The sequence below is a fragment of the Alligator mississippiensis genome, chromosome 10 (assembly GCF_030867095.1).
Source record: "Alligator mississippiensis isolate rAllMis1 chromosome 10, rAllMis1, whole genome shotgun sequence".
Taxonomy (NCBI): domain Eukaryota; kingdom Metazoa; phylum Chordata; order Crocodylia; family Alligatoridae; genus Alligator; species Alligator mississippiensis.
In genome coordinates, this window is record NC_081833.1 from 5,875,579 (window position 1) to 5,891,322 (window position 15,744).

Here is a 15,744-nt window from a genome sequence, read left to right on the forward strand (position 1 = left end):
GGGGCACCCCACTGCCCACATCCCTCCAGGTCAAAAATGACCCGGTCCACCACCACTCTGGGTGCAGCCCTCCAGCCAGTTTGCGACCCATCTGACTGTAGTTTAAAAAAGGACTTCTTGTTAATCTTTGATCTGGGTCGCTAGTCCCAGTTCCGTCTCTGCCTTGGTCTTCCTAACAGCCCCCCTACAATCTCGAACAATGGAGGTATAATCCTCCTTGGTGATGACCCCGTTACTAAGTACAAATACAGACATAAACTGCCCTACCTCTGTCTACTACTAGCAGATAAAAGGTAATCATGAAGCTTCAGAATTCTCCTTTTCCGTTTTGAGAACAAGATCATACTTTCTAGACATAACAAGAACAATGAATAATCACTCCCAAATCTGAATTCAGGTTAAATAACTGCTGTCCTGCTAGATGTGGAACTTGATTAGAATGAGTACAAACCTCAAAATGTTCTTGCCTACTCCTTCCTTCCATTTCTGCTTGACCTATAACTTTCTAATATATAATTAGCATCCCCACATGCTGTACACTCTGAAGATGCAGTTTCTGTTACTTTCCAAAAGCTAAATGTCTGGAAAAAAGTAACTTTTTAGAGGCTTCCTTTTCCCATCAATGTGGGAAGTGGAAGCAGCTCTGTAACTTGAGCATATATTTGGCACACCTCAAAAGTATCAATACCATCTTAAATCCTGTGTGTCCTCAAAACTGGCTTGGCATAGGAAGTAGTAGTGTAGGTTTCCAACACTGCTATAATTTGGTTCATTGGCGTAAGCAAGTAATTCTATCTCTAGTCCAGCCAAGTCTTGATTTCTTTTTTCAAGGTGCCAGTTACTATGAGACCAGGCCACCATGCTTTACTTGTTTGAGAGATCCCAGGAACTGGCAGCTACTAGCTTTCATCTATTTCTGGGTCGCATATAGTGGTGGTGTGCGAATTAAGGTCACTACAGAATACTCCTAAATGTTACTATTGAGCAGATTAGTCATAAAACAAATACCTAGGGGAGGAAGAAAGCTATTGCTGTAGATGGTGTAAATCTAGCAAGTACCAATCATTTCAGCATGGTAAGCTCCTGTGGACTAGGTGTTTTTGGATGTCAGTGAATGTATTTAATGTAGGATGTAGCCTGTGTGTGTCTTCAAAAGAGCGTGAACACTATTCATAAAGACTTATCCCCTAGGGATGTCAAATGGGAACTTAGAATCCTTAGCAAGAAGAAAATATTTTTAATACAAATGTACGAAACTCTTTTTAAAAAAAAAGCAGCAAACTCTGAAAGTAATTATACAAATAAACAATTGTAACACCAGGCCCATTCACCGGACTGATATGGATGGTATGTTTTCCAGTACTTCTTTCTTTGACTCCTTGTGGACCCTTAATCAGTGCAGCATTGAGCAGAAGGGGGTAATTTGTGCACCACATTCATTTTCCCTGTTTAAAAAAGAACCTGCAGGGAGAGAGAGAGAAGAGAAAAAGAATAACATACAAAAGGAGAGGTTATAAAGATGTGCGGAGCCTGCCCTGTCATTGTATTCAGGTACTCTATGACCATGTCTTGAGAATGCTGGCACCCAGAGCCACTCAAACTCCATCCTAACGAAACCTCCAGAGATGGTCAGTGCATTAGCCTTCTAGCCCTAATTTTAAAAGAGAAGGAATAGACTTTTGACTCACACTGCTTTAATGATTCATTCTGAAATACTGATGCTTTGTGGAACAAGGACTTAGAGCCCAGATAGGAAAGAGAATTTAAGAGTCTTGCAGAGCCTAGTATGCGTGTCTTATAACAGGGATCTTAACTGCAGACCTCTTCTTGTATCTAAGATGGCTTGGCTCCTATAGGGTGCTTTTCATAGCAAAGCCAAGCCTTCTTTTCCTGTGGTACTAGTGAGCATATGAAGCATCAACACTGTGGTTCAGTAGACAGGATGTGGGGCTAGTAAGAAGGAGAGCTGGGTTACTTCAGCAAAATGGCAGGCCAAACTTTTTGGCAGGTGTGCCACAAATTAAGCCCTGTGTTCTCCCTGAGTGCCACTCTGATCCCCTTCCCCCACCAATCTGCCACTCTGCTTTCTGCCTGACTTGTGCCACACTCATGGCACACGGGCTGCAGGTGGTCCATCCCTGCCCCACCTGCTGCTGTGACCCCAAGTTAGTAATTTCCTCTGCTTCCCCCTTCTAGGATGACACTGACATTTGCAAAGAGCTTTGACATCTAAGAAATAAAAGTACTAGGGAAGTGCTGAACATGTTGTATTGCTACTTTGCTGCCCTAGTAGCTTCTACAACTCTCCAAAGTGGTAATAGCTCTAGGAACATGAAATCTATACCATGTTTAGATAAGTTTGCTAAAACTATACAATGAATTGGCCTGGAACCATGCTTAAGACATATTTCTTTTTGTGACACTGCTACCACTAAAAAGGCATTGGATAGCTTCTCTCAAAACTCAGGCAAAGCATTTAATCTGATTTTTGTCTAATTCAGATGACCCCTGTTAAGAGATTAACTCGCATAACAGCTGAACTGACAAGATAACTGATAGTTCATCTCTCAAAAAGGGAACTGCCAGCTGTAGCAACCTGGACCCATTACTCTATAGGAGCTGCAGGGTTGTGCTGCATCAAAGTGCTAGTGCTGAGGCAAGCAACATTCTGCGTGGCTTCAGTGGGTGGTTTGCTTGTTTTAGGATTCCAGCCTCAGATCTTTGTTTTAAGAGCAGAAGAGATCGACATCCAACCAAACCAGCCAGTCAGCAGCAGTTAAAAATCCACCCCTGTACTTCCTTTATGTTTGGAGTTTACCTTTTCACTGCCAAAAGCAAGCGTTGATACTTACAGCCGTCTTATGATGGTTTTCTCTCTGGCCTTGCTTGAGTCTGGTCTGCTGACAGTGGATTCCTCTTCCATTGGCCTAGCCTGGTCCTCTGTCTGAGAAATGATGCCACTGGGAAGAGAAGGAAATTTCCTTTTTCTTCATGCTACACTTGCAGCTTCACTGTACATAGTAAATATTTTCTTTATTTTGGCAGCCTGTGGCACCTATGCAGCTTATGATTAACAGACTGCTGTTATTTTTTGCCCTGCCATGTTGGATGGATATGCTGTTTTTGTATTTTTTTGCAGGTCAGTATGATAAGAAGGGTGGTCAGTCATTAGAACAGGCTACCTAGAAACTGGACTATCCGTCCCTGGAAGTTTTCAAGAGCAGGTTTGACAGAAACTTGGCTGGGATGATTTAGTTAGGCATGATCCTACCTTTAGCAGGGGGCTAAACTAGCTGACCTTGTGAGGTTCCTTCCAGTTCTATGAATGTCGCAATAATTTTAGCCTGCTGGAAAAAAAATGCCACTAAGAATTGTTTTGCAGAACAAGGGAGTGCACGCTGTCATTGTTGCTGTGTCCCCAGCCCACCCTTTCTATATGGTCTGCTCCCAATATTCTGCACAAGTCACTGCTTCTGGTGTTGGTGTTCAGTGAGTATGTGAAGCAGCACCACTGTGGTTCAGTACACAGGATGTCGGGCTAGTTAGGAGAGCTGGGTTAACAGCTCAGTGGGAGGGACTGCACTGTGCATCTGAGATGGGCTCATCAATTCAGGAACTTGAGGGCCAGATTCTATTCTACATATCAGGCATTTGTGTGGCCTTTGGGAATCAAGTCCGATCCTATTCCACCCTGCTGAGCTCCTCAAAAACTGCTAATGTGTCTACTTTTTATTCATCTTTAGCCTTGGGACTAAATCATAAGCCTTTTGCTTTAACGGCTTTTCAGGATGGAACATAATCATACTTCGGCACCTAAGTACTACTCAGACATCTCAGACAGAGAATTGGAGCTGGCCCTTAGTTTCTATTAGTAGATAGCCTCACTTTGTGCTTATAGTGGACCATGCATATTTTTACTGGGTACAACAGAGTAATGTAGATCATCTTTCCAAGAGCCCCTGGACTAATCACTATAACTGTAACTACCAAATATGCACCAGGAGGCCTATATTGTTTAACACATGGTGTGGACAGGTGCAAGACTGATACATTTGTACAGTGCATGATAATAGAGCACAAAACATGGCCCTCACTAGCAAAGACCTAGAGGCTTTGCTTGCATGAGATTTTCACTGGTTAAAAGCCAAGCATGGTGTAGCAGCACAGATGTAGCCTGCGTATTATGGCTTTATGTATCGGCTTTGCTGGACATGTTGGCATTTGTGTGAGCCTGGCCTGACTGTTTAGCTGAAGATCTGTGAGGCTCAAAGCCCAGATCTCAGTTGTGGCAGCCACTAGGCAGTTAAGCAGTACTGTTTGCTCTGTATACTGAAAATGCTTCTTCAGCAACATCCGAGACTGAAAAATCAGTCAGTCAAATCAGACGCCTGACAAGACTCTGAGTAGGCTAAAATCCTCTATTGCTGTACACTATGTAACGGAACAGTCTGGCCTGTGATGCCAACTCTGAGGACGTGGGTTTTACAATAGCCATGAAACAGTCACAGGCAACATGTAGAGAGGGCACGTGCTGTGCCCCCCGCCCCCGAGATTGGCCCTTGCTGGCTAGAAAGTGGGGGTGCCAAGAGAAGCACTGGCCAGTGCCCCGCTCCCCCCCCCCGCAACTGGCACTGGCTGGGGAGCGGGGGTGCCAAGAGAAGCCAATGGTGCTTCTGGGGTCGGCAATTGACCGCTTGGGGACCCCCCACCCCGAATGGCGATCAGCCGCTGGTGCCCCCCTAGACTCAGGAGGCACCAGTCGCCCGTGGAAACAATCCTTTAAAACATCTATTAAAAACTAAGAAAGATGCCTCTTTTTAAACCCTGTCCACTTACTAAGACATTATCTTGTGAGCTTTAAATGAAGTATGTGACATTTTGTGCAACCAATCAAATTATATGGGATGTTCCAAAACGCTGGGTTTCTTTTGAGGGTCCCATATTTATCCTCTTCTTGCACGCTATTTCCTGCAGTTCCTACTTTTGATTGCGCTATGCGAGCTCGAGGGAGGGATGTTTTTTATTCCATTGTTTGGCTCCCTGAGCTCTTCATGGAGAGATGCCTATGCAAATAATTTCATTATTTTTCTTTAACTTGCTGGGAATGAAAACCACCACTGCTGCGATTGGTGGGTGATCCAAGCGCTGCATCTTAACTCGTGATCCACTTGTGTATTAAACATTTACAGTGTTAATTTTTAACCTGGGTGTCAGAGGTGCATAACTAGACTGGAGAGTCACGGGCCAAATGGGCTGTTAATGTGCTAGCTTAGTCCAGCGTATCAGCTGAGTGGGTGGGGGAGAGGGGCCTTCACTACACTGTTGGCAAAACTGCTGTTTGAGCTGGAAGATCTGAAATGGATGTTTTGGCTTGCTACAGATAGTGCATGTGAGAAGTATTTATAACTTGTATTATGTTGTTCCCTCGTATGAGATCAGGGCCTCAACAATCAAGGCACTTTGCAGAGAGGCCAAAAGGTAGTCCTTTCCCCCAGAGTCTGCAATCTAATCGGATCAGACAAACAACAGTGGGAGTAGGAACAAAGCGAGGGATGGAGCCCGTCTCTCTCCACTGTTGTTGTTCAGTGGCCTGTTCCCTGGACTATGCTACCTCTCCGTGATGCTTTCTTGATCTGAATTTTTGGGTGGTGGGGGGAGAGGGAAAAGAGTGCTGTTTTAGACAGGAATTTAATACATAAAAACTCTTCTCAGAATGAAAGATGCTTAGCTGAAGCCTGAAAGATCTCAAAGAACTTGTCAGTTGCACACACAACACCCCTGGAGGCACCTGCGAGGAGCCAAGGCAATAAAGTAACTAGGATTCAGCAGCCTGCAGAACAGTGAGGAGGGAAATGTTGTCCAAAGCCAGCAGGGAAAACCCTCTTTTCCTATTGCAAATATCCTGGAATACATAGAGACTGGTTTTCATAGAAATCAATGCGTACAATTACTGTGACCGCATGCGTGACTGGGTATTTGCCACACGGCCAGTCAAGCGTGCCGGATTTGTGCGCACACATACTCAATCTGCACGTACAAATAACTGCATGTAGGCCTTCCTTTGTGCAATTACAGGCTTCTGAAGTCATACGGAACAGACAAGACTCCAGTTTTAAAAGGTAGCTAAGAAACCTGTAGTCCCGGATCACTCTCTGCTTGTCTGTTCAGTCTCAGACTACAACCTGTCAGGGCAGGGAGGCTCTCCTGGGACGCAGCAGGCTCTACATCAGCCTCGTGACAGCCCCTCTCAATAGCTCTGCAGAGAGGAACCAAGATTGGAGCCAGTTGCTCTTCGCTGCTGGGCTGACTTAGAGTGATTTACCTCTTGTAGCACTGGAGCTCCTCTTGCACAACATGGAGCTGAGCTTTCAGCTGGTTCCGCTCTTGCAACACGTCTTCCAACTCTCGCAACGTGAACCGTGGGCGATTTGGATCGGTGAGATCGATCACCATCTTGTCTGGGCCCAGGCTCAGCTGTAAAACCAAAAAGAACAATGATGCGAAAGTTAAACAAGCCGCTCAGCAATGCAACCTGGCTCAGCCGACTTGTGAAGAGGAGCCGGGCTGCTCTTCCGACGCTTCCCCCGGCCCCCGGCCCCACGCACCTGGTGGCGGGCGGGCTGGCCCCGCAGGGCGCCCAGCTCCCTGCGCAGGCTGTCCCGCTCCAGGCGCAGCTGCTCGGCCGCGCGGCTCCCGCCGCTCACCAGCGCCTCCAGCAGCTCCAGCACCCGCACGAGCTGGAACTGCAGCCGGGCGCGGCGCGCCGGGTCCCCGCCCAGCGCCTGCAGCTCGCGGCCCAGAGCGTACGAGATGTCGTACACGTCCTCGGTGCGCAGCTCCTCCGCGCTCTTGCCCAGCGCGCCCCGCGCGCCTTCCTCCTCCTCCCCCTCGTCATCATCATCCTCCTCATCCTCCGCCGCCTCTTCGGCCTCCTCCTCCTCCGCCGCCGCCGCCGCCGCCTCCCGCCGCTCCCGCATCATGGCGGCCTCAGGCCAGCGCGCCTGCCTGTCCGGCGCCGCACATTCGTGCCGGGGGGGATTAAAAAAAATAAAATAAAAAAAAAGGATATCTATTTTCCCCTCCCCACAAGGGGCGCTGGTCTTCTTCTTTTCCCCCACCCCGCCTCTTTCTCCTCCGGCTCCTCCTCTTCCTCCTCCCGCTGGCGAATCGGCGCCTCCCGATGAGCAGTGCGCGGAGGGGCGGTGCGGCTGAGGCGGTGAGTGCGGGGGATGGGGCCGGGGTCAGCGCGGGGGAGGGGGCGGAAGACGGTGGTTGGCATGTGTGTTTCGTAATGGGGGTGTCGCACGTTACACTGCGTGGGGGGAGTGAGGGGGTCACACGTTACACTGTGCAGGGGAATGGGGGGTGTCACACGTTACACTGTGCGGGGGAATGGGGGGGGTCACACGTTACACTGTGTGTGAGGGAATGGGGGTGTCACGTTACACTGTGTGAGGGAAGGGGGTGTCACACGTTACACTGTGTGTGGGGAAATGGGGGGGTCACACGTTACACTGCGCGGGGGAATGGGGGTGTCACACATTACACTGTGTGTGAGGGAATGGGGGGTGTCACACATTACACTGTGCACGGGGGAATGGGGGGTGTCACACGTTACACTGTGTGAGGGAATGGGGTGTCACGTTACACTGCGTGTGGGGGAATGGGGGGTGTCACGTTACACTGCGTGTGGGGGAATGGGGGGGTCACACGTTACACTGCGTGTGGGGGAATGGGGGGGTCACACGTTACACTGCGTGTGGGGGAATGGGGGTGTCACGTTACACTGCGTGTGGGGGAATGGGGGGGTCACACGTTACACTGCGTGTGGGGGAATGGGGGGTGTCACACGGTACACTGTGCACGGGGGAATGGGGGGTGTCACACGTTACACTGTGTGAGGGAATGGGGGTGTCACACGTTACACTGCGGGGGAATGGGGGGTGTCACACGTTACACTGTGTGCGGGGGAATGGGGGGTGTCACACATTATACAAGCAGGAAGCCTGCCGGAGCTCCTTCCTGCCCAGTTGCCTTCCCCAGGGGGGTTGTGGACTGGAAACCCATTGGAAAGGCATTTCAGGCTGGGCCCATTTTCATTAATTTTAGACAAATCTTCATAAGCTCTGCAAAGTCTAACGAAGCCTGATTGTGAGGAAGTCTCTAGTTAACGTTCTTGATAGTAATTGGACAGCTGCCCTTCTGGGTCAGAAAGGTCCCTCTAGAGCAGGAGAAGAGGACCAGTAGTTGCATGGAGGTTTGCAGCCTGCATGAAGAGTTCTGTAGCAAGTCCTGGGTAGGGGGTTGTAGTCTCACCCTTTTTAGCTGTTAGTGGGCAGGTGCATGGGGAGAATTGGACCTCTCTGTGCCCCATGTGTTCTGCCAGTAAAATGGGGATCAGCCTGCCGTGGAGTGTAGACAGTCCATTAACGTTTGGGATTTCTGCATGAAAAGAGAATTTCCAAGCAGGCTTGTTAGTGGTACTTTGCAGAGTGCACTTCTGCGTGCAGAACACCACCAGTGACTCGGATATGTCTGATGCTTGTATTCTCTCTAGAAAATGAATGATTGGGCACCCATAGCGAAGGAGTATGACCCCCTTAAAGCGGGGAGCATTGATGGAACAGATGAAGAGCCGCATGACCGAGCCATCTGGAGGGCCATGTTGGCACGGTATGTACCCAATAAAGGGGTGGCAGGTGATCCCCACCTCACCCTGTTTGTAGCGAGACTAAACCTACAGACCACGGAAGAGAAGGTGAAGGAAGTCTTTTCCCGATACGGAGACATCAGGAAGATCCGCCTGGTGAGAGACTTGGTCACCGGCTTTTCCAAGGGCTACGCGTTCATCGAGTACAAAGAGGAGCGTGCTCTATTGAAAGCCCATAGGGATGCCAACAGGCTGGTTATTGACCAGCATGAGATATTTGTGGACTTTGAGCTGGAAAGGACCCTAAAGGGATGGATTCCCCGGAGGCTCGGAGGTGGCTTCGGGGGCAAAAAGGAATCTGGGCAGTTGCGATTTGGAGGACGGGACAGACCTTTCCGAAAGCCCATCAATTTGCCAAATATGAAAAGTGATTTCTACGGAGAGGGAGCAGCGGAGAAGAGAGAGAGGAACTGGACTCGGGATGGAACAAGGGACTGGAGAACCAGAAACCGAGACCACGAAAGGAGCAGGGACAAGAGGGGTCCAGAAAGGGAGCGATCCTGGGGTTGGGGAGAAAGCGAGCGGGAGAGAGACCGGGACTTCAAAGAGGAAAGGAACCGAGAGAGAGAGAGGAAGGAGAGAGACAGAAAAGACAGGGAGAGGGACCGGAGCAGGGAGAGAGACCCCAGGAAGCAGAGAGATGATGACAAACACAGGTAGAGAAAAAAAGTATCTTTACTGAAGGTAGGCTGAACAGTAACATGCTATGAGTTTGGGCCTGGAGCCTGGCCTCTCTGTAATAGCCTGAACTAAAAACTTCTGAACACACCCTTGAATTGTGAGTGGGACTGATCCCCAACCCCTGAATATTGTTCTCGTCTCTGGCTTAAAAGAAAGTAATTGGGATGCTGTGAGCTTCCACCTCCAGAGGGGCACTGATAATATAGTACCATTCCCCAGGAAGTGGGGGAAGGTACAGTATGGGTGCAAAATGCCACAGGTCCATTAACTACAGCAAACTTGGCTCTTCTCTCCGCCTTACTGTTCTGTAAAGGTTTTACTGGCAGTAAAGGTAAATGATTCCAGCAGTAATTTGGCCTCTGGGCCTTTGATAAACAGAGCAATTTTGACAAGTCCCACATGTTCAGTAACAGTTGTCTTTTCTTTGGTTTGTCTTGAGTTTTTCTCTTTTGCTACATGTTAACATAGTCTTTTTGTGGGAGCAAACCTTTCTCTTTCCTGGACGCCAGGACTGGTGTAATCAGTCACCCTTAAAGTAAAAGCAAAATCAACATTTCCCACAAACAGGATAGAGCCCAATTGTGTTATAACACAATCCCATTTGCACAGTGGAGTTACCCGTGTAGACACACCCATGTATTACTTTAGGGTCATAGGTTCAGCCTTGGCCTGTCCGTTACGCTCAGTTTGGAGCAGAAAAAGCTGCAGCAGGCAGCAGTGTCACATTCCCAGCACTCCAGAAAGAAGCTGGAATGGCCATCCCAAGCAAAAATGCTAAGGCAGACCTTAGGATATTACTGGTTATTTTATTTTTTGGTCTTCAGAAATTGTCTTTAATTTGCTTTATGTGTTTTATGGATGAGGAGGTAGGTGGGTATGAGGAAATAAAAATTTGGGGAGAACAATAACTTACCAAGGTCTGCATAGTTTTGTTTTTAACAACATTAAGGTATTGTCAGTTGGTTGCCGGTTGTCTCATACTCTATTGTATATAGAAAATTAAACCTTTTCTGTTTACTGTTCTTAGCCAGGCCATATCTGTTAGCATTCTGTAAGGAACATGTGATGTGCAGATGTGCCTGCATTCCCACCTGCTGGGTCAGTGGGATGTGAAACAAATGTGTGCCCAGTTGGTCCAGCTCTTTAGAGAATGGGTCATTTGTATGCAAGATTGCAGAGTGCTGAACTGTTTCCTAAATGCCAGGGGGTCACATCCAGTTTGAAAGTCAGAGCCATCCATGTGAAGTTCTCTATTGAAGAAATATCTGTAAAAACCTGCCATGGGGATTTTAAAAATGTTTCATGCATTTGGAAGTGATTCACTTACTTGAGAAGCATTAAGATTGATTAGCAATATGCACCCTTGACTCATGCTGAGGGTAGTTATAGGCAAACGTGCATTAAGAAAGCTCTCTTTTCATGCGTGGTCTTTCTCCCTTCTTTTGTTCAAGTCTCAGTTAACCAGCACAACTTACAGCCTCTCACTGTAGATATAAATAAGGGAAGATTTGTAGGCAAAGCTTCCCTTATTTATAAGGGAAGATTTAGATTTAGTTTATAAGATAAAGATTTAGTTACAGTAACTTAGTTTAGGCTTAGATTTAGATTTAGTTTATAAGATAAAGATTTAGTTACAGTGACTAGTGACTAATTTCCACTAGTCACTGTAACTATAGCACATCCCAATAGAAAGTCCATGGAGATTTCCCAGTAGAAGCAAAGTAATGGGATATTCATCCAAATACATTTTTTGTTTTGTTTTTAGAGCCCTATTCTAGTTTTCAGGGGAATGTTGCTAGGGGAGCAGACATGCTGAGTGCTACCCAACAATCACAAAGCCAGTGAAACACTTTTGTTCCCCACAGCTGGCATTAATTGGTGCTAGAATGATGCAACTTGTCTATTGTCCTGCCTTGTCTCCTGCTTTCTCTGTACTTGCTCTTTCTTGCTGAGAAAGCACAGCTTCAGGGGTTCCTATTGTGCAAAGCGGCAAAAGGCTCTTCTGTGCCACACATACTGTAGAGTCAGGAAAGCTGGCTGTAACAATTAAAAGCTCTAGTGGAGGCAGAGCCAAAACATGATACTCTTTTACACAGTTAAATCCTAGTTGGTTCAGGTTTTTAGCTCAGATTTGGGAAATGGGGCACTGTACAGTTTACACCACAACCATTCATATCTGAACTGGTTCCCAACTCTTTTACAAATGTCATATACACAGAGAGACTCCCTGGGCCAGAAGTGATGTATTCTGCATCCAGCGTATTGATGTCATAAAGGGGAAGGCTCAGTTGAGAACACACCAGCAACAGTTTTCATAAATATTCTTGGTAGTACCAATTCACACGCAGCCTAGAGAAGGCCTTAGCCCACGGCTGCACACTACATACACTTCAGCTAGGATTTTCCTGCACTCATGCTCCCTGGTGTTCAGGCCAGCTTTGATCTGAGTGCAAATGCATTAGTGAAACCTCTGTGCCAGCTTAAATGCCAAGCTCTGTCCACAGGGCCATTCCAGAACTGGGGATGGGTGTAGCACAGGGTGGCTTTACCAGATTTCCTTGTAAGACACAAAAGGCAAGTCATTCAGAAATCTTTATTAAAAGTGATTTATTATTGAACCAAAGAAACCTCCAGTATCTTGCACTCCAATTACAGGACTGCTCTACCTCTTGCCTGATAAGACTGTGACCTTTTAAAAGAAGAGCATTTACTTGAATATCAAGAAGCCACATGGCAGAGATTTAACTCTTTGACTGCTCAAAATGTACAGCTCTTGCCCAGGAAGCCTCCTTTCAAATGACCACCCTGTCTGAGCACAGTAGCTGAAAGTTTCCAGTCTGAGGATCAGGAGTGAAAAGGTTAATGTTAGCAGTACAAGAGCAATTAGATTATGGAGGTAACAGCCATGGAGATGAATGGGGGAAGTTCTAACTGCTTAGTGCTATTGTGTCAGATGGGCTGCAGCCCCAGCTCAACAAAAGCACATTAGCATTGGGGCTTGAGGATTAGCTTTACAAGCATTATGTCTAGAAACTTCCTTTTTCATAAATAAGCCTATGGTACTGGGCAAATTAGGACAGTCTGTATTTCTGTTGTCCTAGTTCATCATTCTTAATCAGTTTGGAAAATGGTTTGCTTATTCAGGTGGTGAATCTGCTACATTCTTGCACTGCTAAATATTGCTCTATCTACTGCTAAAGTGCCAGACAACAGCTCTAAACTGTGCTACAAGGAGTTACAGAAACAGCTCACCATGGCATGCATGTCACCCCAGGATCTAGTACAAACTCTGGACTTGGAAAGAATAGCAGTGGTCTGGGTTTATCGCTTGTTCCTGGTTCAAGACAAACTCACACAATGGTTAGCTCCAGATTAGAATGCTTTACTAGCAGAGGAAAATCTCAGCAGTTTGGGGACAGATCTTTTCCAAAGTTAAAGGACGGAAGTATTAGAGATTAGTATGCACTAGAATCTTTTTCCAGCTTTCACTTACCTTAGCAACTGCACGGTACAGTAGCACTCTTCCTAATTACGCTTATTTTTTTTAATATTTTGGAAATTGTGGGAAGCATTATGTTAAAATTTTCCAAATTTAGGGTAAGGGCCTACATGCAAATACAGCTGCTTGCTTCATCCAGGTTTTAAACGAGGAGCAATATTTCTACCACCAAAGTGTGAGGTTTGGATCTGTCAGTGTTCCTAAATCCGGTTTTGTTTCTGTAGCACTGCCTTCACAAAGTGCTAGTTTTAGTTCTATATTTCTAGAACTATAGAAATATAGTTTCTATATTTGCATTTCAAATATAGAAACATTTTGAGCAAGAGAACCATCGCCTTTCCCCTGCCTTAAAAGGAACTTCAACACGATTTAGAGGCTGAAGTTTAAAACACCTGTCCCTTTACTGGACCAGAACTAGTCTGAGGGTTTCTGAAGGAGCTGGGTACTTGGAATTCCCCACAAGCAAGGCGTGGTTGGGGAGGTGCCTCGTCATCAGTCATGTTCAAGCCTGTTAAGAGTGTATTGTGATTTAGGATTGGTTTCAGCTAAGGAGCTGTATGCACTCAAACTAATCAATCATAGCAGGAGTCTATATTAGTTAATTTTTATCCCTTTTTCCTCCTCCTTTGTGCTGATCCTATAATGGGGAAAGACCCAGGTCCTACCTAAAGCATGTTAAGCTCTGCTCTGTTCCTGGCTAGTCCACTTATGGTACCAAACAGGACAACATTTAACTCCTGTAGCAACAGGGTTTTCCAATGCAGCTTTATTTAGAGAGAGGCTGCATATGGACTCCCTGGCTTACATTCCCAGAAATGTTTTTTACCCCACAAACAGTGGTACTAAATGATCCTGTGGACTCCAAGAACCCGAGGGGACAGTGCTTCCCTACAGCTTGCTACATTCTGAGCCCTGTCTACATGCTTCTCTCCTGGTTCAGGTCCAGTAACATTGGGTGTTGTAAGATGAACAGAGCAGTGCCTACCACTTTTGCTACTGCAATTTAGCAAAACGTGAGAGCAGGTCTATTTACCATAGTGTCTAAATGCTAACAACGGCTCCCAGCCCATCTCTGCTAGAGCTTAGGACTTTAAAGTAACTTCTTTTCCCTTCCTTTCAGTGTAGGCACCTGCTAACACTAGATATTTCTCCTGCAGGATTATGTTCTAGTACAGTTCTTTAATTGTATAGCTGAAGCCAAGCAAGGTTTAACATCCTTTTTGGTAAGGAATAGTCAGTTTGGGCATGCGTCCGCACTTCCCCACCCCCAAATTACTTAAGTAGAATGGACAAGGCCTCTCTTGCAAGGAGAAGAGTATGGCAAAGATTTTCTTCTCCAGAAGTGGGGGAGAGAGAGAGACAGGCAGACAGACATGTCCATGGTGGTGCGAGTAATGGTTCTGGCTGCAGTTCTTACATAGGACTCTGCTGTCAATGTTCTTGTAGCCATAGCATCATTCATTCACATACAGTTAGATTGCAGCTAGGCTTGCAGCAGAAACTGTGGATCTAAATCTGACATTACCCCACATCCACTGCCTTCAGCTGCAGGATTGTCATGATCAAGTTCAGCCCCAGTCCTGCAAGCTGTTCTCTATGACGATATGCCCACACAGAGGCTTACCAAAATAGTGTTGTGTAGCTTGCAATGAAATGAGAGGCTGTATTTGCTCTGTGCAAAATTTTAGCTAAGTCTGGAAGGGAGAAGAGTTGGATTTGGCACTCTCTCTACCATAGAAAAAAGCTGTTCATGTCAGCGAGCTTAAAAACCACCCTTTTCTACTAAACAGTCTTCAGGTTGGGAGCAAAAGTTCAATTACTGTTGCCTATGGCTTTTTTAAAGCCTTTTGTAGAGATAAGAGCCACTTCACATACAGCAGCAATCTGGTAATAAGAGGGGCCTGGCGGAGAAGAGTCTGGTAAGAAGGGAAAAGAAAAAAAATACAAAGCAGTAGAATTCCTCAGTATGAGCAATTCATTTTCTGTTAATACTGCATAACTCATAGCAAAATGCAAGGCACACTCACCTTGTACATCAGTATTTTTGTGCTTTAGGCACTATAAATGAAGTGAAACATAGTCACTGTCCTTTTCAAGACAGCTCTATGTTCTATACTTGTGGCCATGGGAATTTCAGGTGGTGTCTCTGCAAGATGCAGACACCTGCTAAGGTCTAGACAGGATGCAGCGCTGATCAGACCTGCCTTGGAAAGTGACAGTTCATGGTCTCTCTCTTTGCAACTGTCATTAAACAAACCTAAGGAAATATCAAAACACCCCTTCCTTCCCACGCGTGTTAACAAAAACGGTAATAAAGTCTTCAAAGTCTTCACCAATAGATATCGTACAATGCAAATAAGCCTCTAATAATAGCATAGGTCTTTTTGGTTTAAAGAAGCTTGTGTTACTGTCGTTAAATGCAAGAGCCAGACCGTAGACTTGTTATTCAGCACAAAACCAGTCATCTAAAAGCTTTGATGCCCCTGGGTATAAATAACGATTACTACAGAGCCTGGATTCTGTTTTCAGAGAGCAGTCACCAAGTAAACACTGAGGGATCCCTTTTGAAGAGTACATCTGAAACACAACCATCGAGGTGTGCAAGGCAAATAAAAATGTTGAGCTGCCAGATTTGGTTACAGAAGCTTCTCGTTACTAAAATGTCTAGATCTACTGTTGCAAGCTCAGTGCCTCAGGGCTCTAGTCACAGGTGCTGCAGGGCCTCCTGCCCTTGTTCGGTGTAGGAGTCATCTTTGTTGGAATTTGCCCATTCTCCAAAAGAATCCTGGAAGTGAACATTTTTCTGCATCGTCTGCATGCGTTTTTTATCACGAGAGAAGAAGCTAAACCTTCA

General features: G+C 46.2%; 3 protein-coding genes across 3 annotated transcripts in view; 1 reads left to right on the forward strand and 2 right to left on the reverse strand.

Annotated features, from left to right (window-relative positions):
* Window positions 1–1,217: 1,217 nt before the first annotated feature.
* Window positions 1,218–7,077, reverse strand: RILPL2 (Rab interacting lysosomal protein like 2). Its single transcript, XM_059713419.1, has 4 exons — window positions 6,606–7,077; window positions 6,323–6,474; window positions 2,853–2,960; window positions 1,218–1,461 (listed from the first exon to the last, which is right to left on the reverse strand). The coding sequence occupies exons 1-4, from the start codon at window positions 6,978–6,980 to the stop codon at window positions 1,437–1,439; spliced, it is 660 nt and encodes a 219-aa protein (XP_059569402.1). The 5' UTR covers window positions 6,981–7,077; the 3' UTR covers window positions 1,218–1,436.
* A 27-nt stretch (window positions 7,078–7,104) lies between these two features.
* SNRNP35 (small nuclear ribonucleoprotein U11/U12 subunit 35) lies at window positions 7,105–10,413 on the forward strand. The gene is made up of 2 exons (XM_006266610.4): window positions 7,105–7,216; window positions 8,558–10,413. The coding sequence occupies exons 1-2, from the start codon at window positions 7,181–7,183 to the stop codon at window positions 9,368–9,370; spliced, it is 849 nt and encodes a 282-aa protein (XP_006266672.2). The 5' UTR covers window positions 7,105–7,180; the 3' UTR covers window positions 9,371–10,413.
* Window positions 10,414–11,981: 1,568 nt separating this feature from the next.
* The window catches only part of RILPL1 (Rab interacting lysosomal protein like 1), a 32,911-nt gene continuing 29,148 nt past the window's right edge, over window positions 11,982–15,744 (reverse strand). The window contains exon 7 of the mRNA XM_014598406.3: window positions 11,982–15,739. Within this exon, the coding sequence (XP_014453892.1) occupies window positions 15,595–15,739 (145 nt within the window). The 3' untranslated portion in view covers window positions 11,982–15,594. The remainder of the gene's footprint in view (window positions 15,740–15,744) is intronic.

Coding starts and splice junctions, on each gene's coding strand:
- RILPL2 (XM_059713419.1), bottom strand. CDS start 6,980: ATGATGCGGGAGCGGCGGGAGGCGGCGGCGGCGGCGGCGGAGGAGGAG. Junction 2,961..6,322: donor GAGCTCCAGTGCTACAAGAG/GTAAATCACTCT, acceptor TTCTCTTCCCAG/TGGCATCATTTCTCAGACAG. Junction 1,462..2,852: donor AAAACCATCATAAGACGGCT/GTAAGTATCAAC, acceptor CTCTCCCTGCAG/GTTCTTTTTTAAACAGGGAA.
- SNRNP35 (XM_006266610.4), top strand. CDS start 7,181: ATGAGCAGTGCGCGGAGGGGCGGTGCGGCTGAGGCG. Junction 7,217..8,557: donor GGGGCGGTGCGGCTGAGGCG/GTGAGTGCGGGG, acceptor TATTCTCTCTAG/AAAATGAATGATTGGGCACC.